This window comes from Bos mutus, chromosome X, assembly GCF_027580195.1.
Source record: "Bos mutus isolate GX-2022 chromosome X, NWIPB_WYAK_1.1, whole genome shotgun sequence".
Lineage (NCBI taxonomy): Eukaryota > Metazoa > Chordata > Mammalia > Artiodactyla > Bovidae > Bos > Bos mutus.
In genome coordinates this window covers 114,801,755-114,828,561 of record NC_091646.1, presented here as the reverse complement: position 1 = coordinate 114,828,561, position 26,807 = coordinate 114,801,755, and the positions used below count along the sequence as shown (strand labels likewise).

At 38.2% G+C, this 26,807-nt stretch overlaps 1 protein-coding gene across 2 annotated transcripts in view; it reads right to left on the bottom strand.

Moving 5' to 3' along the window:
- MOSPD2 (motile sperm domain containing 2) overlaps nucleotides 1-26,807 on the bottom strand; it is an 84,543-nt gene that overhangs the window by 53,297 nt on the left and 4,439 nt on the right. For both annotated transcript variants that reach the window (XM_005903123.3, XM_070366470.1), the window contains exons 3-7: nucleotides 13,103-13,258; nucleotides 11,112-11,198; nucleotides 9,288-9,442; nucleotides 5,907-5,967; nucleotides 3,541-3,579 (exon numbers count right to left, since the gene is read on the bottom strand). In XM_005903123.3, coding sequence (XP_005903185.2) covers nucleotides 3,541-3,579; nucleotides 5,907-5,967; nucleotides 9,288-9,442; nucleotides 11,112-11,198; nucleotides 13,103-13,258 — 498 coding nt within the window. The remainder of the gene's footprint in view (nucleotides 1-3,540; nucleotides 3,580-5,906; nucleotides 5,968-9,287; nucleotides 9,443-11,111; nucleotides 11,199-13,102; nucleotides 13,259-26,807) is intronic.

The following is a 26,807-nucleotide window of genomic DNA, read 5'->3' as shown; positions in this document are numbered from 1 at the left end:
CTGGTAGCGAGTGCCTGAAGAACTATGGATGGAGGTTAGTAACATTGTACAGAAGGCAGTGACCAAAACCATCCCAAAGAAAAAGAAATGCAAGAAGGCCAAGTGATCATATGAGGAGGCTTTACAAATAGCTGAGGAAAGAAGAGATGAAGAAGGCAAGGGAGAAAGGGAAAGATATACCCAACTGAATGCAGAATTCCAGAGAATAGCAAGGAGAAATAAGAAGGCCTTCTTAAATAGACAATACAAAGAAACAGAAGAAAACAATCAACTGGGAAAGACTAGAGATTTTTTCAATAAAACTGGGGATATTAAGGGAACATTTCACGCAAGGATGGACATGATAAAGGACAGAAACAGTAAGGACCTGACAGAAGCAGAAGAGATTAAGAAGATGTGGCAAGAACACACAGAAGAACTGTACAAAAAAGGTGTTAAAGACCAAGATAACCATGATAGTGTGGTCACTCATCTAGACTCAGACATTCCCACAGTGTGAAGTCAAGTGGGTCTCAGGAAGCACTACTAAGAATAAAGCTAGTGGTGGTGATGGAATTACAGCTTAGCTATCTAAAATAGTAAAAGATGATGCTGTTAAACTGCTGCACTCAATATGTCAAAATCGGGCAAACTCACTGGTGGCCACAGGACTAGAAAAGGTCAGTTTTCATTCCAATCCCAAAGAAAGGCAACACCAAAGAATGTTCAAACTACCATACAACTGTGCTCATTTCATATGCTAGTAAGGTTATGCTCAAAACCCTTCAAGCTAGGATTCAGCAGTACGTGAACCTAGAACTTCCAGATGCACAAGCTGGGTTTAGAAATGGCAACGGAACCAGAGATCAAATTGCCAACATCCACTGATCATAGACAAAGCAAGAAAATTCCAGGAAAACATCTACTTCTGCTTCACCGACTATGCTTTAGCATAGTCACACAATTGTGTGGATCAAAACAAATTGTGGTAAATTCTTAAAGAGATGAGAATATCAGATCACCTCACCTGCCTTCTGAGAAACCTGTAAGCGGGTTAAGAAGTAATAGTTAGAACCAGACATGAAAACAACAGACTGCTTCAAATTGGGAAAGGAGTATAACAAGAATGTATATTGTCACTCTACTTATTTAACTTATATGCAGAGTATATCATGTGAAATGCTGGGCTGGATGAATCACAAGTTGGAATCAAGATTACTGGGAGAAATAGCAACAACCTCAGACATACAGATGATACCACCTTTATGGCAGAAAGCAAAGAGGAACTAAAGAGCCTCTTGATGAGGGTGAAAGAAGAGAGTGAAAAAGCTGGCTTAAAACTCAACATTCAAATGGTTATATTTGACTAATTTAAAATTAAATACTCTGCCAAATAAAAGACTTGTTTTCTAAGTACACAAACAAAAACATTGAACATTTTAAAAGCTAAGACCATGGAATCTGTCCCATCACTTTATGGCAAAAAGAAAGAGATAAAGTGGAAGCAGTGACAGATTTTATTTTCTTGGGCTCCAAAATCACTGTGGATGGTGACTGCAACCATGAAATTAAAATACACTTGCTCCTTGGAAATAAAGCTATGAGAAACCTATTCAGCATATTGAAAAGGAGAGATATCACTTTGCCAACAGAGGTCCATAGAGTCAGAGATATGGTTTTTCCAGTAGTCATGTATGGATGTGAGAGTTGGACTGTAAAGAAGGCTGAGCGCTGAAGAATTGATGCTTCTGAATTGTGATGCAGGAGAAGACTCTTGAGAGTCCCTTGGACAGCAAGGAGATCAACCCTGAATATTCACTGGAAGGACTGATGCTGAAACTGAAGCTCCAATATTTTGGCCATCTGATGGGAAAAGTCAACTCACTGGAACAGACCTCGATGGTGGGAAAGATTGAGGGCAGGAGAAAGGGGTGAGAGGATGAGATGGTTGGATGGCATCAACTCAATGGACATGAGTTTGAGCAAACTCTGGGAGATAGTCAAAGGACAGGGAAGGCTGGCATGCTGCAGTCTATGGGGTCACAAAGAGTTGGACACGACTTAGTGGCTGAAGAACAACAACTAGGGAAGCCATTTTGGGTCTTGGCTATTTTTTATGATCTTTTAAATTAATAATTCAAGTTCTTTTGTTATAATTATTCAGAATCTTGAGTCCATTTTCATAGTTTGTGTCTTTCTAGGAATTTGTCCATTTCATCAAGGTTACCTAATTTCTTGGCATGCAATTATTCACAATATTCCCTTACAATCCTTTAAATTTCTCTAAGGTCTACAGTGATGTCTCTTCTTTTATTCCTGGCTTTAATAATTTGAGTGGTTTTCTTTTCATTCATCAGTTTAACTAAAGTTTTGTTAATTTTGTTGAACTTTTCAAAGAACCACGTTTTGATTTCATTGCTTTTCTGTACTGCTTTCTATGTAACAACTGACTTTGGCAAACACAAATGAAAATGCACATTCTAAAAATAACATTAAATTTATAACCACACTGAAGCTGGTAAAGAATGTTTTTCAATGGTTTAACTTTGTTTTGTCAAAGAACGTATCATGACTGTTATAAGGATCATGTGACAATAGAGATTTGGATAAGTATTCAGTTCAGTTCAGTCACTCAGTCGTGTCCAACTCTTTGCGACCCCATGAATCGCAGCACGCCAGGCCTCCCTGTCCATCACCAACTCCCGGAGTTCACTCAGACTCACGTCCATCGAGTCAGTGATGCCGTCCAGCCATCTCATCCTCTGCCATCCCCTTCTCCTCCTGCCCCCAATCCCTCCTAGCATCAGAGTCTTTTCCAATGAGTCAATTCTTTGCACGAGGTGGCCAAAGTACTGGAGTTTCAGCTTTAGCATCATTCCTTCCAAAGAAATCCCAGGGCTGATCTCCTTCAGAATGGACTGGTTGGATTTCTTGCTCAACTCTTGAAGCCCAGAAGAAAACCTAGCCAAGACCTGCATTCTGTGATATAGCTCATGTGAAGGTGACAAACTGAGGCTTCTGGCTACAGTTTTACCTGAATGGTTCAGTATTTAAAAACTGTTTTTAGGCATGACTAAAGGGTGTCCCCTGGAGAAGGCAATGGCACCCCACTCCAGTACTCTTGCCTGGAAAATCCCATGGACGTAGGAGCCTGGTGGGCTGCAGTCCATGGGATCGCTAGGAGTTGGACATGACTGAGCGACTTCACTTTCACTTTTCACTTTCAGGCATTGGAGAAGGAAATGGCAACCCACTCCAGTGTTCTTGCCTGGAGAATCCCAGGGACGGGGGAGCCTGGTGGGCTGCCGTCTATGGGGTCGCAAAGAGTCGGACACGACTGAAGCGACTTAGCAAAGGGTGTCCCCAGAGCCTGGGAACAGAATGTTAGCCCAGTTTGCCTAGGAGCAGCCTTTGACTATTCTAGCTCCAGCCTGTTAAAAGTACACACCAAGCACAATACAAACATTTTTTAAAAAACAAGTATAGAAATATCACTAAACTGGGAAGAAAAAAAAAGGAATCAGATATTTTGTATTAGGAAAGTATAAGTAACATACTCACCGTTCATTATCCAAGGCATATCGAAGATCACTATTTTTGCTGAAAGATGGGGAAAAAAAAATCATCGACTGTAACTCAGTCCTGCAATTGTAGTATCACTTATACCTGACCAAGAAAAAACTAGTGACGTAAATGGAACTAAAAGCTGAGATATATGACTCAGTTTGAATCCCGTCAAGTGTGAGTAGTGCTAGAAGTAAACTAACTTCTCACAATGGTGAGGGGTTCGCCTAGGAGGACGGCTTATGTGTAATGAAAAATGCACTATCACTGCCCGCTGGCAAGTACTCTGTTCCTTTATTCATTTATAGCTTTTGTTTTTTGCAGAAAAGTACAAAAAAATAGTTAAGTGGGTAAGTGGAGACTATGGATGTGGCATGTGGTATTAGTGCTAAAGTCCACTGAGCCTTAAAATGATTTCAATGTCTAATTTATGGTTTCAATTATAATTTTATAGAGATTATATTGTTAAACCCACTCTTGACAGTTGTCCTCCTCATTTTTAGTAAGTCATGTTTTAAGAAACCAAACTTGTTTCAACTTTTCTTAATATTATCAGCCCTAGGAAGCCAATAATTCCAAAGTACACAGAAATATTAGTTGTATACTTAAATGAAGATATTAAACAGCTCTATTAACAATTGTGACAAAGAATCAGAACTCACAAAGGGGACTTTTGATATAAAATTCATTCTATTTCAGATCAAAAGACAATTTCATTCTTCTCTGAACAGGGAACCTCCTAGAATAATTAATGTAGGACAAGTAAAGTACATGTAGGGAAGAAGGCACATGGAAAGAGGTACCCTGGTGCTTAATACCTCAGTCTTCATCTGAGATATGCCTCAAAAGATCTGGATTCAATAGTTTAAGAAATAATAGTTACATTTCATGACAAATTTTAAAGCATAACCTAAGATTCTATAAAATTCAATGTCTGCAAAGCATTATGAAACTAGAATATATACATTATATAGTTATTTGGAATGATAATGTTCAACTCATCTTCATATAGACCCATGAATTTATTAACAGTTTCCTCAAAAGAATCTTAGATGTATTTTATAAAGCAGTAATGATATCTGTGCTCTTCAAAATGGCTCTTCACAAACTGCTTTGGATATTTCAATAAACAAGTGGAGATTTTTCTTTCATTTTGTACATAAAAAAAAGAAAACCTAATAATACGGGGTAGTATTTCCCTACTGACCAATGACTGGCACCACTCAGCAAGTCTTAATGAATCAGGGTACATGCCATATCAAGCAAGAATGCAGAAGGAACAGCAGATCCTACAGGTTCCCCAAACCAAACATTCCTTTTGCCTAAAAATCTTCATGAATACTCTCTCTGAAGACATGAGAGCACAGGGCTATGAGTGGCACTGATCCTTGATATGCTCTTCACTTCACATTAACTCTTCACTTCACATTAACACTAACGTGAAAGCATGCTAGCAAAAACCATCAAAATATTGTAAAGTTATCAGCCTCCAATTAAAATAAACAATTTAATTTAAAAAACCCACCAAGAAAAAAAGCTTGATCTAAAAAAAAAAAAAAAATACAATGACTTAGGGATTCCATGCTTTAGTGTCACCTGAGTTACAAGTCCCAAAAGACCCCAACTGTGGAATTTGCCAGGGGTGTGTCCAACCAGACCTCAGTTTCCATTTTCTGATATCCCTGTTGCATCTATCCTGTCTCTTTACTTTCATCCCACACGGGTCACAAGTTTTTGGCTTTCTATGTGGGATGGCATCTTGATTCTCCAGGGGGAAACCATCATATAAATCTAATCAATCAAACATGAATACATAACACATAGCAGTGCTTCATTTAGGTAATTAACAAAGACTCACAATTAAAAAACAAAATCTAAATGCCAACTAGTCAAATGTTTTCTTAGTAACAATTTAAAAATATCAAATTGATAGAAAACAGCGCATTTTATGTTTGAGTTGCTTATCACACAATATGCTTATCAATACTGCTCATCTGTGTCTTGCATGTAAGAAGCTCCAAATAATACTTAAAAGTAATTTCTCAGTTGAAAACATTAGTCAAAATGGTACAATCTTAGAAATATATATATGTTTTTATGTCTCTGTATGTGTGTGTATGTGTGTGTTACAGGATGATAAATACACAGATTATAACATACTCTTACAACTATAAAGAACAGTGATTATTTATGAAAAATTTCTCCTGCACCTATTAGGATATGCATTTAAACTTCTACTAACACATTTAAAGCTCTTCACCAAAATGTAATGTCTCAGGTTTTAAAGGCTATAATAATATAAAGCTCACAACTGTCATTGTCTATGGTTTCACTATATTTTTATAAACAAGAAAGTTACTTACAGAGGTATTTAGGGTAATAAACCTTAAAGCAGTTGATGATAAAGCGTACAAAGTCCATGTCCTAAAATAAAGAATATACATTTAAATCTTTCACACTGTCCACATTAGAAAATTTTAAATTGCATATTTCTAAGGGTGCTCAATTAAATAAAAATGAGGTAATTATTAAATTCTTTAAAAATAGCTCATAAAATAAGTATCTATATTCCCAGAATTTGGTTTTAAGTCATTAAGATACTTAAAATAATCAATCTTAAAACTGAATTAAATATATGGCTGAGTCCCTTTGCTGTTCACTTGAAACAATCACAACATTGTTTGTTAATCGGCTATACCCTAATACAAAATAAAAAGTTAAAAACATTGAGTTAAAGAATTTAAATGCTTATACATCATTCATGTTACCTCAAACTAGGTAGATACTTCAGGCTTCTAAGGTAATGTGGCATTATAAAATGGATCTAAAAAGGAGCTCTCATAGAAAAATTCTAAAAATCTGTTGAACAATTAAAGAATTATTAGAACAAATATACAGGCTATAGCCTGACTACTGGGAATGGCAATATATATGTATATAAATTCTGATATGTCTCTTTTTTAAGCCTAATTTCTATACCTCATAATAGTCAATAAAATATATTTTATTAATCTTTCACACAACAGTTAATCTGATCATACCAGTTCGCTGAATCTACTTCTACCTTTGTTCCTCTTATGTAGGAATCAAGAATTTTTTTTAGTTTATATTTAAATACTGTTCATTGACTTCAATTTCTGGGAGATATAGCTGACTGTTGGTTCTACTGCACTCAACACAGCAACATGAAATTAGATTATCAGGGATACTATCTATATGGATCATTTCATTTCATTTTGTATGTTTCCACTAGCCATGGGATGACTTACTCATCAACTATCTTGTAAGGACTGTAGGATGAAAAATACAACCAGGTAAACTTAAAGGCGTCAATTACTAAAAGGTAAGCTGTCCTGGAGATCTGAGTCTATAAAGTTATTCCTAGCATGTGAGTTATAGCATCTTTTAACTCCAATAAACTGAAAATAAGCATCCTTAAGTATTTATTATGGAATAAACCCTAGCATATAATAATACTTTTATAACTAGTCATTATATCTACTGTACACAGGGTTTAATAATCCGTAGTAAAGTAAGAATCAAGAGAATACCTCAAAATTTATATATTTAATTACCTAGTACATGATCTGTGGCCCCCAGACTTTGCCTAAAAAGTCCTTGTCCAATATTCTTGTTGGAAATACCTTTTATTTCCAAGGTATTAAATAAAATAAAAGGTATTAAATTAAATAAATACCTTTTATTTAACTGAATCACCTGGCTTATAAAATCCATAATTACTGCTAATTCAAGTCGAATTTTATAGGATGCCACTGGTGTACGTATATTGGCAGGTACTACATAAAAAAGTTCCATGAAACCCACTGCTCCACATTCTGTGAGGATATTTTCAAGGATGCTAGTCATTATCCTGTAAAACGTCTTCCCTTTGAAGAGTCATGAAAGACTTTTCTTCTAGTTCAAGTATCAGGAATGGATGAACTTCTCTTAAGACACAGATTTTAAAGTATGTCCACTGAGTAATTTTAAATGTTTCCATTTCTTTCAGGCAAGGTTAAAGCCAAATTGGTGGCCTAACTCAAATAATTGTAAAAAACTTTTTGACTTACAATTCTGTATACACCTTAAAGGCCAACTTAAATCTTCTGTGAATTGTGAGGATTATATATAATTATATATATATAAACATTATTATGTATAAATATAAAAATATATAAACATTATATAAATATAATTCAGTAAGATTCTAGTACTTGGAAATATTAATGATTTAAATACTAAGTAATGCAAATAAATCTTATTTATAAATTAAAGATAATGAAATAAAATATAAGTAGCTTGAAAATTATCAGACAGCTCAACTCTCTGCCCCTGTATTTGTTAATAAAAAACATTAACATTTTTTTTTTTATGATTCTGGGTTAATTCAAATACTAATTATTAGAATAGTATCATACATAAAGAATAACAGAATCATATTTTATTTTCATGGAATATTTATTTATCTAGGCATTTTGGTTTAGATTTGAGATATAAAATGATTTACTCTGTAATCTAGAACTCACTGACATGGAAACTAGATTGAAAAATGAATCAAGGGCAAATGACTCAGAGATACAGAAAGATTAAAGAAAATGTGGGCCTACTGCCTAAAAAAACTCTATCTAGCTTTTTTTTTAATGTCTAAAGTTTCCCTTTTTGGGGTGAGGGTATCACTATGATACAATTTCATTGCCTTTATCATCTAAAAAACAGCTATTTTCCAGTATTACTGCGAATTCTTTATAAACACCATTGTACATAGCTACACATATGCCATCAATTAGATATACTAATAATTCACCACTTCACTGTGTTGACATTTACATCTTTTCTAATTTTTCACCATTTTAAATGACACTCTGAAAAAAAATTCTGATGCACAAAGGTTTATTTTTTGTACCAAGGTTTATTTCTTTAGAATAGGTTTCCAGAAGTTAATTACCAGGCAAAGAGTATGAATACGAACACTTGAAAGATATTAACATACTTTGCCAACTGGATTTTCAAAAAGATTTCAACACTGATGCAGGCGGGTCCCCAAACGCCACTTCACTGCCACCAGCATTAGCCCAGGTTTGAGTGTTAGAGACAACAGCTCTAATAAACAGACAACAAATCCCCATCACTGCTAAAGGGTTTGCAGTCAGCACTAAGGGCTCAAATGAAAGACTGGTAAGTTTTATTTATTTTTTTAAGATTGGCAAGAATCACCTGAAGAAAAGTGGGTTTGAAAACTAACCAAATCAAACAGAAAGTGAGTTTAAAGGAGCAAACAAGAACCCCAAGAAAATCACAAAGTGCTGGATATGCAAAAATGCAAGTGAACATCCTGCCACTGCAAAACAGGTAACGGTATGCTGGAGAGCTCCACATTTTCAGAGTGCATTCCTCTGTGACAGGCGCAGGGGAGGTGCTACAGAGGATACTGGCTCTGATAGAAAAGTTCACTGTTACCACATCTACTCATTACCCTGCCAGCTTGACACCCAATATCCTCATATCGGGCAAGGAACATTTCTAGGAAATATACAGTTTCAATGCCAAATATGTTTAGTTTTTTGCAAATCCTATTCCATGTTTGACTTCAATCACAATTCTGGGCAGGGGAAATAAATTCCAAACATGACTTGATTAGCTCAATTTTATAGGATTCTTTGGTTGAGTGGCTGGTGATGGGAAGGACAGGAGAGGAGGATGACATCATGATAAACAATGATTCAGAATTAATGAAAAATTCTTACTATGTTATTTAGTCCAGTCTCTGACAGGTCAAACATCACTGTAACAGGCTTCCCATTTTCTCTCTTAGCATACCGTTCCAACCAGAATGCAATAAGCTTCTTTTTGTCCAACATGGTCTTATGGTCTTTTATATGGTACTTCACCCTGATCCAGACTTTAAGCAGAACATAAGATAAAAAGAAGAAAAAATATTTATAGCATTTTAATATTATTTTATGCATATATCATTCATTTCCCTTGATATTTTTAAATTTATATTTCATTTTGTTTCTCAGATTAAAAACATCTCTTCCTTCTTTTAAATGAGGAACAGTGTATACTTGTGAATCTTAAAGAGTCACAGAAAGGTGTCCCCTGCCCTAGAAAATACACTTTCCCCCTTAGTAAGCAAGGGAAGAAAGAAAATACAGGTGAACAAGTAATATTTGCTAATAACCTACAAGTACTCTACCCTGTGCTTAACAATAAAGAAAGCACTAGAAAAACATTTTATCCAGAAGAAAAGCCCAGACAGAAGCACAGTGGTGGCAAAAGCGGGTGTCGTGGGTGGGGGCGAGTGTTCAGAGTGGCGGCAGCTAGGACAAAATGTGATGAACAGTGGGAGGAGTAGCTGAACAGAGAGACAGAGCTGGGCTCGAAGGACTCTGCGTTAAATGCTAAGGTGTTTTGATTTTCCTATTTCAAACACCTCTGGGCAGCAGCACAGAGGGGAGACTGCAAGAGGCAGAGAGGGAGGCCCAGCAGGCTGTGTCCTGGGAAGGGCCTGGGGTGGGGATGGGTTGGGACTGAAGTGAGGAAGTGCTGCTGAAATCAGAGGAGGGGCTCAAGTGAAGCTCTGTCCGGGGAAGAGCCAATGGCTTGTGGACCAGAGCTGGGCAGTACAGGGAAGGCAGGGGCAGGATGTGTGTGGTGCACTGAGTTGTGTTGAAGGCGGCCAACCACTGATCCGGGGCACAGCTGGCCATGTATGTGCATGTGGCCTGGGGGACAGCCTGGCGTCACCGCTGTTTGGGGGATAGGGGCTGAAGGAGCCCAGGTACTTGACATCACCAAAGAGGCTGCATCAGGTGGAAAGGAAAAGAGGCCAGGAAAGGAACAAAGCCTGGGAAATACATGTGAGGCACCAAGTGGAAGAAGAGAAATGGGAAAGGAAACTTAAGCAGGAGGAGCCGGCACTGGGAGGAAAACGCTCCGAGAGGGCGTTGACACGGGAGCTGATCACAGGCCGCCGACCGGGCGTGCGAGGTGGGCACGGAGCCTGCAGCACACTGCTTTGGCAGGCCGACTGCTCAGGATGGGGGCTCCGACGCGGCCACTGAGTGCCAGCCTTGGTGCCAACCGAGCTGCATTTTGGGCCAAGGGGAGAGAGGACTGACGAGGGAGACCCTGCAACAGCAGGCTGATGATCGCTTCACTCTCACACCGATTTAGGAAGAAGCAAGGGGAGAAGACTGTGGGTAACTTGAGAAGGAAAAAGGTCCATTTAGCCATCCTCAGTGACTGTCAAAAACATTCTCCATCAAGATACCGGGTTGAATTTTAATATCAGTAAATTAGAAAGAAGAAAATGACTCTGGGTTACATCATTTTGGCTGTGTGATGGGATGTGGCATTTGGGCCTTTACAGCCTGCTTTATTATAATGCAAATGGTACATTCAACTACTAAGTACCTGATGCTTGGTCCACCTGGCCCTAACCACTCCCACCGTAGGAAACCTGACGTGTGGTTCATACACAGAAAGTTCTTCCTATTATCAGTTCAGTTGAGATGGATGACATCTCAAAATCCCGAAAAGCTAGTACATATATTAAATATACTCACATAACTTGTTGCCTTCTTTGTCATAACCGTGGAGATAAATGCCACCAATTTCCAATAGCCACCTGGGAATGGAGGCTTCGGTCAGGTCTAAAAGGTGACAAACTTTAATGAGTAATTCTAACTCAGAGGTCTTTTAAAGAGAATACTTACAACATACAGATTACTATTATATAGTAGTTCTGGTACAGAAAACGATAAGGTTATTTTTTAAAAAAGATACAGCTTTTGCAAACATCTGGAAAGTACCTCTGATGATTAAAAAAAATATAGTGTTTCTTACTAAGTAGGAAAAAACTACATAAAGACAGAGATGAGAAAAATGGAAAAAATCCATTTCCTTTTACATGTTAGCCATTATGATGTGGACACATTTTCATGTTTTGATTTTATTTCTCATAATGATTTGCAAACAAATATCACTATTGGACAATTTCGGAAGAACATGGCAGTAAATATCCACATCATAGTCTCAGAGGTGATGTAAGAAATCACTATGGTTTCTCTAGTAAAATGTTTTAGTCTATTTTTCTACAAAGTCTGATAACCAGCAGAGGCTAACACATTTATAATCTTGGTACAGGTGGGAAATGCTTCAAGAAAAATGCTAGATCCTTTAGCAGGAGGCCTGCTCTCTAGCAAGGTCAAGAACCAACACAGCAAGGCAGCAAATGCCAAGGCTTTTGTGTCATTCATCAGTACTGCCCTAAGAACTCTCAAAGATGTCTTTATCTTTCCTCAGCCCTCTCTCATCATATCTCTGCTACTGGCCACTAGAAACTAGCAATTCTACGTAAGAGAAAACTATTGTTGAGCTTAAGCTTTACCCCGTACTTAAACGACTTAGGAATATCAGGTTTACGTTTCTTGCTTGGTTAATGAATGCTCACTGTTCAAATTTCCTACAGTTTTTATATTTCCAATCAAATGATTTTTTAAATACCCTCCTTCTGATAGATTCCTTCTCCAAAAATATGACTGGAAAGAGTATCTGTTCTGGATTTATTTGTTGACTATTTTGTATTAAATCTCCAGACTCAGTCACTCCAGAGTTTATAATCCTTACGGTCAGGAAACCCTTCTTTAAACCTCATTGAAACCAGTAGTTTCCATGACTTATTTGAAACTACTTTTGCTGGGAAAGATTGAAGGCAGGAGGAGAAGGGGATGACAGAGGATGAGATGGTTGGATGGCATCACCAACTCGATGGACATGAGTTTGAATAAACTACAGGAGTTGGTGATGGACAGGGAGGCCTGGCGTGCTGCAGTACGTGGGGTCACAAAGAGTTGGACACAACTGAGTGACTGAACTGAAACCAGTAGTTATGCCAGTTTCTTCCTGTTAAATTTTTTAGGAGGAGAGAGATAATGGGTAACCTTTTCTGAAAAGAGGTCTTCATTACTACATAATCCCCTCTAAGATTTAAAACTCTTTTTTTTTTCAGGGAAGGGGGTGCAATTTCAATCTAGAATTGGACCTTGAAATCAAAATGTTAAGAGGAGGTGGCCACAGGCATCCTTGGGGATAAGCTTGCATTTTGGGGATTCCCATTCATCTAGTAATTCCACATGGAGCACCTATTAACACAAGCAACCCTGGGAATAGAGGCAGACACCAGGCAACAAGTGAGAAAAACAGGCAAATAGTATCTCTTTTTCTCCAGGCTTGGTGGTAAAGATGCTGAGCTGCTAGTTTAATTAAGGTTCTAAACCAAAAAACTACAGAATAGGAGACTGTGCTGTTAGTGAAGAACGTGAGTGTGATTTGGCTCCTTGGCAATCTGATTTCCTTGTGAATAATCCTACTTTTAAGACTTATTTATAAGATGCTTCTCTCAAAGCGTTACTGGGTCTTTATAAAACCTCGTACCCTGATATTTATGATGACTGCCAAGAATATTTCCAAATATGCTATTTGATACATGTAAAATAGTAACATTTATGCAGGGGAGGGATACAGTACACAGTCAAGGTTAAATTGAACAGCTTACCATTGACAGCCATTTCTTTCCTCCACTGAAAACTCTCATCAAGCATCTTCAGTGTTTCATCTATGACATTATGCCTCCAAGCCAAGTAACTCTCAACCCAGTTATCATCTTGCTGTAGTCTTTCAACATCACGTGAATCATACTTATCTGACTTATCTAGGGGAAAAACAGTAATAAATATCCATGTCAGATAAATTCTGCAGTGAATGATAACCAATACTAATACTAAAGGAGAAGAAAGACCCGAAGGATAAAGCTAAGCTATTTGAAGATAGACACAGGGATGCAGTTCAGATGAAAATGCAATTTAAAGGATTGATGGAATTTCTAAGTGTGACTAAAAGTTATCTAAAAATTGCAGCTTTATTTCAAGACAAGCCACCAGAGGTGTAAAAAAAAATAAGAACATAGTAAAATATTTTGCATAACCCTCTCTAAAACCATAAACGAAGATCTGGGAAAAGCAATTATGTTATCGGAACTTGAAGTCCTCACCCTAGTCAATGAAAAATGAACTTTTGTGTAAAGAAATAACTAAGTTGTACTTAAAAAGATGACCCAGAGGGATGGTACAGGGAGGGGGAGGGGGGGGAGGAGGGAGGAGGGAGGAGGGTTCAGGATGGGTAACACATGTATACCTGTGGCGGATTCATGTTGATATATGGCAAAACCAATACAATATTGTAAAGTTAAAAAATAAAATTAAATTTAAAAAATAAAGAATGAAAGATTAAAAAAAAGAATATATTCGTAAGAAAAATGAATAAATAATTTTATTCTTGAACAACAACAAAAAAGACATGTTTGGCAAATGTCTTTTTTGAAAAGGAACTAAATCCAAAATGGAAATGATGTATGTAGCAGTCAACATTTCCCATAGTTCATTGGAATGTGTGTGTGTGCTTGTGTTAGTTGCCCAGTCATATCTGACTCTTTGGACCCTCTGGACTGTAGCCCGCCAGGCTACATTCATGGACAGAGGTCCATGCAATTCTCCAAGCAAGAATACCAGAGTGGGTTGCCATTTCCTTCTCCAGGGATCTTCCCAACCCAGGGACTGAACCCAGGTCTCCCACATTGCAGGCAGATTCTTTACCACCTGAGCCACCAGGGAAGCCCTGGTTGGAGTAATTGTTGCCAATGATGTCTCATTATCCACCTACACACAAGCTGTGTTCTCATCAACCTCTACATACCTCTATACCCTCCTTCCACGCCCCCCTCTATTTTCCTGTAACTGAAGTTTCCTTGTCTCCTTACAACCACCTCTGCACATCCAAATTCTACCATTCTGTAAGACTCGTTTCAAATGCTTCCTCTTCCATAAAATTTTCCCTAGGCCCACAAGTAATTCCTTCTCTGTGAATAGCTAGTGGACCAGAACTATGCCTTTCTTAAGGCACTTAGTCCATTTCCCCTTGAATCAGAGTTACTGGCATTTATGCCATATCCTCCTGTACAGAGATCTTAACAGCACAGTCTATACATCCTAAGAAGCCCCCAGAGCGGATTACAGCAGAGCCAATGAAAAGACTTTGAGGAAATATTTGTGGACTGAATCTTTTCCTTCCTTATTTTTATTTTCTCAGGCAATGATACCCTCCCAGGGGCCCAAGGAAGATATTTCAGAAAACTGCCTTCATCTCCAAATGTTTTTGCCCCTAGTTAATTGCCAAATTGTATAGATTCTATCTCCTCTCCATTTGTTCTGACTTATTTCAGGCCCTCATGGATAATAGATGAAAGGGCAGGGGAATATAAAGTGCATTCATGGAATTATCTTCTTTGAGACCCAATTTCCATATCTTTAAATTGCATTAGATACTCACAGGGTTGTGTGAGGATTGGATAAAAATGTATATATATATATAAGTACTTGAAAGTTTAAAGCACTATAAAATATAACATGAGGCCACAAATCATGTATTGTAGAGTGTTAGCTTGGATATGGCTTTCAATATCTGGTCTCCACTTTTCTAATGCATATTCTGTTGTAGATAAACCTTAGAAAATGGTATTTTAGCTCTGCTATTCAAACATTCATCAATATTCAAAGCAAAAAGGCCCCTGGGAACACCTGCCCCTCCAGAAGGACCATCCAGTTTGGCCACTGGACAACTTTCTCCAATGGACCAATATGGTGTTTTCCTTGAAATTACTGTCTGCCTTCAAGAAAATTTCTCCCCCAAACCCAAGTCTGAATAACCACAATTTACTTAACAGTTGTTCTTTCAAATAAAAAGGGTGGTCTATGAAAAATATGACTAATTTAGTTGGTAACTCAAATGCACAAAAGTATTTTATGAGTACTTCTCAATTTTGTTACCCAGAACACTTAAAGAACATGCACTCAAGGGTCAAGATTTAATAAAACTTATTGCTTCATCAGGGACTTTCTAAAATAACACTGACTTAAAAAAAAAGTTTTAACTGAGTGTGCTGACAATGAAGACTATATTGGCCATTCACCTTGATTCAGGCTGAGGAGGCAACAGCTTTGCCTACCAATGCTTCCATGTAATCAGAGAAAATGAAAAATGCAATAGGCTTCTTAGCATCACTGTGAAAACAGCTCTGACCTCATGGGTTCCTGAAGAGCCCTTGGCATCTCCAAGGATCCAGAGACTAAACTCTGAGAACCACTTCCCCAGGAAAACATGTGGTAAGTGGTGAAAACTCAGAAAATTATTAGCTATACGCAGAAGAATCAAATATACTTGCCGTTATTATCATTATTCCTACCCCTGTTGGTATTATCACTACAGTGTCCCTTACCAAGAAATGCAAAGCTTACTGCTCCCGGAGAGCTTTTAGGAATGAAGATTTTTGCAACCAGAAATCTCCATTTAGATTAAGATGACTGTTATTAATAAAACATGTACTTAAACATATGAGATGCCTGCTGTTAGACATTATCCCTAGATAGAAAGAAATGGAAATAAGAGCGCTAGGAAAGAGAGAGCAAGAGAGGACTAGCGAGAAGGTTATGTAGGTGGAGGGAGAGAAGCAAGAGACAAGTGGGGGCAGAAGAGGACCAAGAAGGGGGCTAAGGTAAGGAGAGGGAGAGAAGGAAGGAGACAGAGAAACAGAAAACTGAGATTCGAGGTAAGGAACACTTGACCTGGACCACAAGACCAGGTGCGACATTGTTTACGACATCAGAGTTTGCTGCAACACAGCCCCCAGACAACTGAGCTGACGGGAGGCAAAGTACACAGCCCAAAACATGCTTCTCTAGTATACTGATTATTTTGAGCTATTTTTAATAAACAGCAAATATAGGAAAAGCTCTAAAAGGTGAGCAGAAGTCATCCTTTTATATGAAAAAGTTATCCTTTTATAAGAAGTCATCCTTTTATAAGGGAAGTCTCCATTTGTAAGGATGCCGCCCTCTCTGTCATGGGAAGAGAAGAATGATGGGCAATCTCCTGAAACTCTTATCAACACAGAAGGTAAGGACTTAAATCTGCACAACCACACCCTTATTTACTGAGCTCTTCCTGGTCATCTCTAATAACTGGCTCCCCACCCCAACATTTTCTGTCTTTAGCTGGAGATGGTAGTGAAGGTGGTGGCTTGGGCCACTTTGGAGAGTGACTCAGTTCTCCTGGGTCCCTCTCAACGTATACAGGAGGTATACATGTTATTAAACGTGTTTGTTTTTCTCCTGTTCATCTGTCTTTTATCAACTTATGAGATCAGGTAAAGAACCTAGAAGGGTAGAAGGAACTTCCACAGAACCCTCAAGTGTTAGGGAGTTTTCTGAAAACCTGTCCCTTGATAAATCCAGATGTTACAGGGAAAAGCTAAAGATGTACACCCAGAAGGTATCTGAAGATATCAAAACACACAGGAAGATATCAAAACCTTCCCCACTCCCCACCTAAGACATCACTTTACCTCTCAGTAATTAAAGCACAGAGATAAAGAAGAGATCAGTCTCATACAGAGATATATGTGTACACTGTCTAATACCTTGTCCTTATTACTTTCATCTTGCTGAGGACCAGGGAAAACTGCATCACAAACCAATGCGAATCTCAAGTAGCAGACTTTTAAGCCTCATCCTTGCACTTGTTCAAAACAGCTCAAAGCTCATTTCTGGCCACTCCTGTTAGGAAACATTAATGAACTATTGCCACACTTACTACAGTTTACTGTCTCTTTCTACTATTTCTCCTTATATGAATTTTGCTCTATAAATTGGTCTTATATTTATACAGTATATCACCAAGCCAACTGGACACTCCTAATTTGTGGCTATGGTGATTAACCTCTGAGTCAGACAGGACTAACTGTTCCAGAGAAAAGATGACTCCTCTCAACTCTCTTTCTTCCCCCGCGTGCACATGCACACTTCCTTCGAGCTCTCTCACATACACACTTTTAAATGTTACAAGATAAAGAGAATACAGTGCTTACTCATAAAATAGCAAATTCCATTATTAACTTTTCTCTCTCTTGCATTTGTTGGCTGGTAAATTACAAACCAGCCAGAAACTATGTTTTAAGGTTAACAAATATGAAAAAAAATTCATAGCCAGATTCAGGATATGGGACAGTGATGGAATCAGAAGACCCCTGATATTAACTATGTTCAGGGAGACTGAGCAAGTCACTCCAGGCCTGACGTTTTTTCTCTGTAAAATGGAGATAAGGTCTGCCTTTTCAGTCTTATGAAGATCAAGGACACTTTGAAAACTTTTAACACAATACCAATGAATTTTTATTAACATAAGGTAGAATGCTACCCATGAACAGAAACCTAAATTCTAATTGACATATCAGTTGAGAAAATCTTGAAATTATATTGTAGTTATTATAAATGTGCCTAGAATTCATATAAAAGGTTAAAAAAATGCAACAGTATTTTGATAATGAAAAACAGAGAACAGTTATCAACTGGGTGTCATAATGTCAAAAAGCAGCAAATATACAACTTAAACATTTCAGTAGTGTGAAATCTCATGTGTGTGGGTGTGTGTGTGTATTTGGTCACTAAGTCACATCCAACTCTTTGTGACCCCCATGGACTGTAGCCCACCAGGCTCCAATGTCCATGGGATTCTCCAGTTAAGAATACTGGAGTGGGTTGCCATTTCCTTCTCCAGCAGATCTTCCTGACCCATCAAACCCGAGCCTCCTAAATTAGCAGGCAGATTCTTTACCACTGAGCCACCAGGGAAGCCCTTAAAACCTCTTAGCATCTGTTATTTCTCCAAGACTCTAAGCACTGATCCACTTAAAGTCCTGGTGGGGCCCTGGAAGAGCATTTGTACTAGATGGGCGATTTCTACTGGCTGGAGCCTGAATATGTCAACAATGGGAGTGATCAGGCTGAAATAACAAATATTCCCTTAAGGGCATCCTCTGCTGACTGGCCACAACCTACCCTGACAAGCAGGTGACTGTCTATGGTGGGATTAAGCCACTGGCCCTCCAGCAGCGATTCTCAAACTTTAGCAGCTATCACAGTCACCAGGAAGGCGTGTTAAAACAGGGTTGACTGGGGCCCTACCTCTAAATTCATGGGGCCCAGTAATTTGTGGGTGAGATCTCAGAATCTGCACTTGCAGCAAGTCCCTACAAAATGCTGCTGCTTCAGAGACCACACTTTGAAAACTCTGGGGCTACTACAGGGGTTGGCAAAATTGGTAAAGGGCCAGAGGATAAACATCTAAGGATCTTAGCCTCTGACGGCCACATATGGCCTCTGTTGCTGATTCTTTTTCTTTTTTTTTTTTAGCAACGCTTTACCAATAGAAAAACCATTCTGAGCTCAAGGGCTATTAAAAACACACACGGGGACTTCCCTGGTGGTCCAGTGGATAAGAATCCACTTGGCAATGCAGGGCACACGGGCTCAGTCTCTCGCCTGGGAAAATTCCACATGCTGCAGAGCCAACTAAGCCCAAAAGCCACAACCACTGAAGTCTGCGCACCCTAGAGCCCACATGCTGGAACTCCTGAGCCTAAGCGCTGCAACTACTAAAGTCCGTGCACCCTACAGCCTGTGCTCTGCAAGACGAGAAGCCACCACAATGAGAAGCCTGCACACCACAACCAAGAGTAGCTTCTACTTGCTGCAACCAGAGAAAGCCTGGACACAGGAAAGAGAGCCAGCGCAACCAAAAATAAATTAATAAGACACAACAGAACTTTGCTGACTTCTGGTCTGTTGTAGAGAGGGGAGGGGCTTTCTGCTTCAGCTCCTATTCTTCAAGAACTGAGTTCATATGCTCAATATGTACAAGACATTATATCTTGGTGACTTACTTCTCTAGCTGGAGTCTTCTTTCAATGTTCTTTAATAACAATTCATTAGAAAGTTTAGAGATTTTTGTGTTGCTATCATGAGCCAATAATGACAAGACTTGAAAACCTTACACCTCTTCTTTTCCTTGCCACATTGATAACTAGGTTGTTTTATATCCTGTAGAATTATATAAATAATATTGAAGATCATTGTCTTTTGCCTGACTTTCTGGGAATCATTTTGAAGTTTCACAATTAACCATGACTTTTGCTGCAGGATTTTTAGAAGAGTTAAGAAAACAAGTTACCTTGTTTGCTAAAAGTTTTGTTTGCTTTTCATAAAGGTGAATTACAGCCAATGTGGTTTCTGTCTTTATTGACATACACATTTTCCCCCATTTAATCTTGTTACTGCAAATATGTTTGTATTTGTTTCAACAAATATAGAAAAAAGAAAGAGAAAACAGATATGGCTAGCTAAAAAGGCAAGGAGAAAAGGGAGCGAAGAGGCACAAGAGATGAAAGACACTTCTCAATACTTGCCTTTCTAAATAGTTTTGGTGGTTGAACTGTGCCCATTAAAATTTCGCTGAGAAGCATGTTGTGAACGTAGTAAGTTCCTCCCCTGCATTTTCTAATTATGAATTATCTTTACATTCCTGGGGCTAACAAAAGTGCTTGCATGGGCCTTATGCGTCTGTGTGTGTCTTTGTGGTGGTAGGACAGGGAGAGTGTAGAGGACTACGGCTACCAATCCAATTTCCTTTCACAGTCATTGATATATTCAGGCTTTTTACTTTTTATTGAGACAATTTTAGATGATTTTTCTTTTCTCTGGAAAGTTTTCCATGTAATCTAAGTTTTCTAACTTACTGTGACAAAGCTTGCCATTATATCCTCTTTTATGGTGTTTAAAATCTCTGCCACAGCTATAATTCCATCTGCTTTTTGTTCCTAGTGGATGTTTTTGCCGTCTCCTTTTCTTCCCACTCAGTCATCCTAGGTTTGTCTATTTTACTAGTCCTTTCAAAAAGTCAGCTTAGGTTTATTACATCAACGATCTTTTTTCCTATACCATAATTATCTGCTCTTATTCCCTTCTACTTTCTCTATATTTACTCATGTTCATTTTTTAGTTTCTTGAATTCAATCTTTTTAGTTGATTTTTATTTGGGCCTTGATTCCTAAGAAATAAATGTAAAGACCACAGGCATCCTCTTGGTCAGCTTTAAGTATTTTGTAATTTCCACTGTGATATCCTCTTTACTCTCTGGGTTATTCAGCAGAAGAATTATGTGCATTGCTAGGAAGTTGTTAATCCACGGTTATTTAGAGGTGTTATTTTAATTTCCTAACATTCAATTTACTTTTAAGTGCCTTTTGATTATGACTTCCCATACAGTTGCTTCCTGGGGTGAGACCATGGTCTGATCTAGTTGCTTTGGAATTTCTGAGACTTCCTTTGTGACTTAATATGTGGGGACTGTTTACAAAAGTTCTCAAAGCACAACTATATATTCTACATACAAAGTTACTAAATCATATTACATGGTCTGTAGATATGCAATAAGGACAAAAACTGATAAACTCTTAACATCTTTTCCTCTTACTGTGACCATGACAACTTTAAAAAGTTGACCTGGAAAATGTCAGAGCACAATTTAAGGAAATCGAAGTGTCTGTCTACCTACCTATTTTCTAAAGGCTTCCTCTCTTGGGGATAAAACATAATTCAGTAGTTATGAGGACTAATTTAAGATCACTCATCATATGTTAGCTCAAAAGAGAGCTAGGAACTGCAGATGCAAAGATGAACAAAGCCTGGGTCGATCCCTTGGATGGTTCATAATCGAGAGAGTTTATGTAAACTACCCAGGAGTGTAATTACACTTTAAAAGTGTAATTCCACCCTCCCTTTCCAGAGAGGGCAGTTGATAAGAAAAATTACAGTTTTATGTACTTTTACCCACAGAGGTTCCTTCTATTCACTACTTATCTTTCTGTCCCTGAAATTCTCCTCTCAGAGATCATCTATGATACCAAAGTTTCCTGGTTCTTCTACTTCTCTAACCACTTCCTCTCCCTCAGCCTAGTAAGGTGAAGACATTCCTCAAGGTTAACTGTGTAATTAAAAAGGCAGTAAAAATAAAGACACTTTCAAAATTAAATTTACCACCAAGATCCCACCAAGAGAAAATCTAAAGATTATACTCAAGATGAAACAATAATGATACCAGATAAAAGATCTGAAACTTAAAAGAAATGATAAAGATATCGGCAAATATAAGGTATAAAAGCAAACACATAATATAAAACAACAGCAACAAATTGGAAGAGCAGTAATTTATGAGGAACCAAGTTAGAACTACACAATGACCATTTCTTTCAGGGAAGAGAAAAGAAGAAACACTCCTAACTGATTTTATGAAGCCTGAATAATTCTGACATCAAAGTCACACAGGAAAAATACAAGAAAGGAAATTTACAGACCAATTTTTGAATACAGATGCAAAATTTCCAAAGAAAGTATCAGCTACTGAAAATGTCAACTGACTACAGCAAAATAAATATTTTTAAAACCGATTAATACAATAAACTATATTAACAGATTAAAAGAGAAAAACCAAGTGAACATTTCAGATACAATGTATTCAACAGATGAAGAAAATGCATTTAGTAAAATTCACCCCTTAATTGTGATGGGAACAAAACAATGAACAAAAACCAAACCTAGCAAAGGAGGAACAGAAGGAAACCTATTCATTCTGATAAAAGACATCTACAGAGATCTTGTTTGGGGCTATCTAGATCAGGAATAAGACAAGTAGGCTTTTATCACTGATTCAACAGTGTTCTTAAAGGTTCCAGCCAGTATAAAGCAAAAGTACTTAAAAGTTGTAAAAATCGTTAATGACAATTAGTTTTCTTTCTAAAAAGTTAGAAAGAAAACTGAAAGAAAACTATCATTATTTCAAGGTGATACTATAATCTACAAAGAAATTGCCAACTTATCTAGAGATAAATTCATTGAGACGAATAAGGTTCTTGAGTCCAATATTAATGTAAACAGTCAAACATAATTTCTATAAACCAGCAACAATCACATAGAGAATACATTCTGAAGAGATACTCTTTAAAGCACCACAAAAATAAAACATATAAAGTATGTGGAAATAAACTGAATAAAAGTGGGTTAACCCTTATGGAGAAAATTATAAATCTTTCCATAAGGAAGAGTTTGGCTGATATGTATACCAAGTTCTCCAAAGATTTAACCATTGTTATGTCAAGTTTCCCAAAATTGATCTTCTGATTTAACACAATTCCACTCAAAATCCCCAAAGAGGTTCTTTTTTTTTGCAGGGGGTGGGGGGGCGGATTGCAAAACCATAATAAACTGATTCTAAAATTTATACATAAGAACAAAGGGCCATCTGAAGAAGTTATTTTCATAAGCAGAAACCAAATGGCCCATAAAAATATGAAGAGATGCTCAATCTCACTTGTACTCAAAGAAATGCAAATTAAAACCACAATAAGATATTCTACCAATGGCATCAGATGGGAAAAAAAAAAACAAAACACTAACAATGCCAGTTTTTAAGGTGTGGAAAAACAAGGACATTCAAAAACTGCTGGTTAAAATAAAAGCAGGTGAAATCACCTTGGAAACTAGATTATCTAGTAAAGTGGACTGAGAATCTATTCTACCACTCACACCCAGTTCACAGCTGGCTACAGAAGTTTTCAAACTTCTTGGTCTCTGGACCCCTTTTACACTAGGGCTCTACATTCCATCCAAGGCAACAGAATAGGACTTCCCTGGTGGTCCAGTGGTTAACAATCCTCCTGCCAATGCGGGAGACATGGGTTCAATCCTGCTCTGGGAAGACCGCACATGCAGTGGTGCAACAAAGCCTGTGCACCACAACTACTGGAGCCCACGCGCCCCAGAGCCTGTGCTCCGCAATAAGAACCCCCTGCGTGGCGGCAAAGAGTAGCTCCACTCACCGCAACTAGAGAAAGCCTGCATGCAGTGGCCAAGGCCCAGCACAGTTTAAATTACGCAATAATTTTTTTTTACAGCAGCAGCAGGAGATTGTGGGGAGAATGGATACATGTATATGAATACCTGAGACCCTTTGCTGTTCACCTGAAACTATCACATTGTTTGTTAATCATATCATGTTCATGGACTGGAAGAATCAGTACCATGCAACTGACTATACTACCGAAGGCAATCTACCCATTGCAATCCCCATCAAGTTACCAATGGCATTTTTCACAGAACTTCTAGTTCTGTGAAAAATTTGTATGGAGACACAGAAGACACCAAACGGCCAAAGCAATCTTGAGAAAGAAAAATGGAATTGGAGGAATCAGGCTCTGACTTCAGACTGTACTACAAAGCTATAGTCATCAAAACACTATCGTACTGACACAAAAACAGAAACACAGATCAATGGAGTAGGACAGAAAGCCTAGAAATAAACCCATGCACCTGTGGCCAATTAACCTATGACAAAGGAGGCAAGACTTCAATGTTGGAAAGACGATCTCTTCAACAAATGGTGCTGGGAAATCAGACAGCCACACGTAAGAAAATGAAATCTGATCATTCTTAAACACAATACACAAAAATAAGCTCAAAATGTATTAAAGACCTAAATGTTAGAGCAGACACTATAAAACTCCTAGAGGAAAACATAGGCAGAACACACTGTGTCATAAATCCCAGAAATACTTTTTTTCAATCTGTCTCCCAGAATAATGAAAATAAAAATAAACAAATGGGACCTACTTAAACTCCAAAGCTTTTGCACAGTGAAGGAAACAATTAATAAAACAAAAAGATAACCCAGTTCAGTCACTAAGTCATGTCCGACTCTTTGCGACCCCATGGACTGCAGCACGCCAGGCCTCCCTGTCCATCACCAACTCCTGGAATTCACTCAAACTCAGATCCACTGAGTCGGTGATGCCATCCAACCATCTCATCCTGTCGTCCCCTTCTCCTCCCATCTTCAATCTTTTCCAGCATCAGGGTCTTTTCCAATGAGTCTGTTCTTCGAATCGGGTAGCCAAAGTGTTGGAGCTTCAGCATCAGTCCTTCCAATGAATATTCAGGACTGATCTCCTTTAGGATGGACTGGTTGGATCTCCTTGCAGTCCAAGGGACTCTCAAGAGTCTTCTCCAACACCACAGTTCAAAAGCATCAATTCTTATAACCCAGAGATTAGGAGAAAATATTTGCAAATGATGTGACTGACAAGGGATTAGTCTCCAAAATTTACAAACAGCTCATGACGTTTAATATAATCAAAACAATCCAATCAAAAAATGAGCAGAAGACCTAAAGAGACATTTCCCCAAAGAAGATACACAGATGGCCAAGAGGCACATGAAAAGATGTTCAACATCGCTAATTTTTAGAGAAATGGGAATAAAAACTACAATGAGATATCATCTCACACCACTCAAGATGGCTATCATCAAAAAATCCAAACAACAAATGTGAGAGGGGATATGGAGAGAAGGGAACCTTCCTACATTGTTGGTAGGAACGTTAAGTTTCTACAAGCGTTATGGAGAACAGTATGGAAGTTCCTTAAAAAACTAAGAATGGAGCTACCATATCACCCTGCAATCCCATTCCTGGGCATACTCAGAGAAAAACATGATCTGAAAGGATACATGCACCACAGTGTTCAGCGCAGCGTTGTTTACAATAGCCAAGACACGGAAGGAACCTAAGTGTCCACTGACAGAGGAATACGTAAAGAAGATGCAGCACATATACACAATGGAATATTACCCAGGCATAAAAGAGAGTGAAATAACACCATTTGTAGCAACATGAATAGACCCAGAGAGTCACACTGAGTTACCTCACACAAGAAGAAATACCCCATAACATCCCTTAATATGTGGAATTTAAAAAGAAATGATACAAATGAACTTATTGACAAAACAGAAAGAGACTCACAGACTTAGAGAATGAACTTATGGTTGCCGGGGGGAAAGATGAGGTTAAGGGATGGCTAGGAGTTTGGGAATGATAAGTACAAACTGTTATATTTAAAACGGACAACCAATAAGGTCCAACTGTATAGCACAGGGAACTCTACTCAGTGTTATGCAGCAGCTGGGATGAAAGGGGAGTTTGGGGGAAAATGGATACATGTATATGTATGGCTGAGTCCCTTTGCTGTACATCTGAAACTATTACAACATTGTAAATCAACTATACTTCAATATAAAATAATGAGTTTTAAAAAATAAATGAGGCCTCTAAAGACTTTTTTGTTTCTATGGGTTATATTTACTGGTAGTTACTACATTAGGTATCGTTAACTGAGAAACATTTAAATATAACCACACATAAGCACTTTATTCTATCATCTGTTAGAGTAATATCATCACATGCCATGTAACCTCTGGGAAACCCCACTGTGTGCTTGTGAGAGAATGCCAGTGAAAAAGGAAAATGATGTCTTAGTGTTATTATGGAAATAGTTTGGACTCTGAAGCTCTTTGAAATCATCTCAAGAAACTATAGTTCCTAGACCAATTTTGAGAACCACTGCTCTAGACAAAGTCTAGGCATCAGATACATTTAGGAATGTTTATAGCAGCATTGTACATAGTAGTAAAATCTAGAAAGAACCCCAAATTCATCAGTTGGTATTTCCATTCTGTGAACTGTTGATACACCACGACTGTAAAAAGGAATCAGCTACAGTAAGAATGACTCTTGAGCAAAGAGATGAGCACAGATGCAAATCATGGAGAAATATATTCAGCTTTTATTTCAAGCTCAAAAAAGAGGCAAACTTAATAAAGCAGTGGTGAGGAATACATCACAGGTGGCAAAGCTAATGAAAAGCAAGAGATTGCTGCTGCTGCTAAGTCACTTCAGTCGTGTCCAACTCTGTGCGACCCCACAGACGGCAGCCCACCAGGCTCCCCCGTCCCTGGGATTCTCCAGGCAAGAACACTGGAGTGGGTTGCCATTTCCTTCTCCAATGCATGAAAGTGAAAAGTGAAAGTGAAGTCGCTCAGCCCCTCAGCGACCCCATGGACCGCAGCCTTCCAGGCTCCTCCATCCATGGGATTTTCCAGGTAAGAGTACTGGAGTGGGGTGCCATTGCCTTCTCTAAAGCAAGAGGCTGGGTAACAGCAAATGCAGGATAGGCAACTACCGTGTGAATGGCAGAGTTGGGGGATACACAGAAAGTTCTGAGTAGCGAGTATATGGGTGTTTATGTTTTATACATTTTATATGTAAAATATATTTCAAAACTAAGAAATAAGAGACCAACACAAAACAACAGCACTAGAAAAAGTTACTGAATAAGAGACAATTATTTAACGTAACAGCAATGGAAGAAACCACAGAGGAATGGGTAATTTTGAATACATTCATTCAAAAAATGAAAAAAAGTCAGA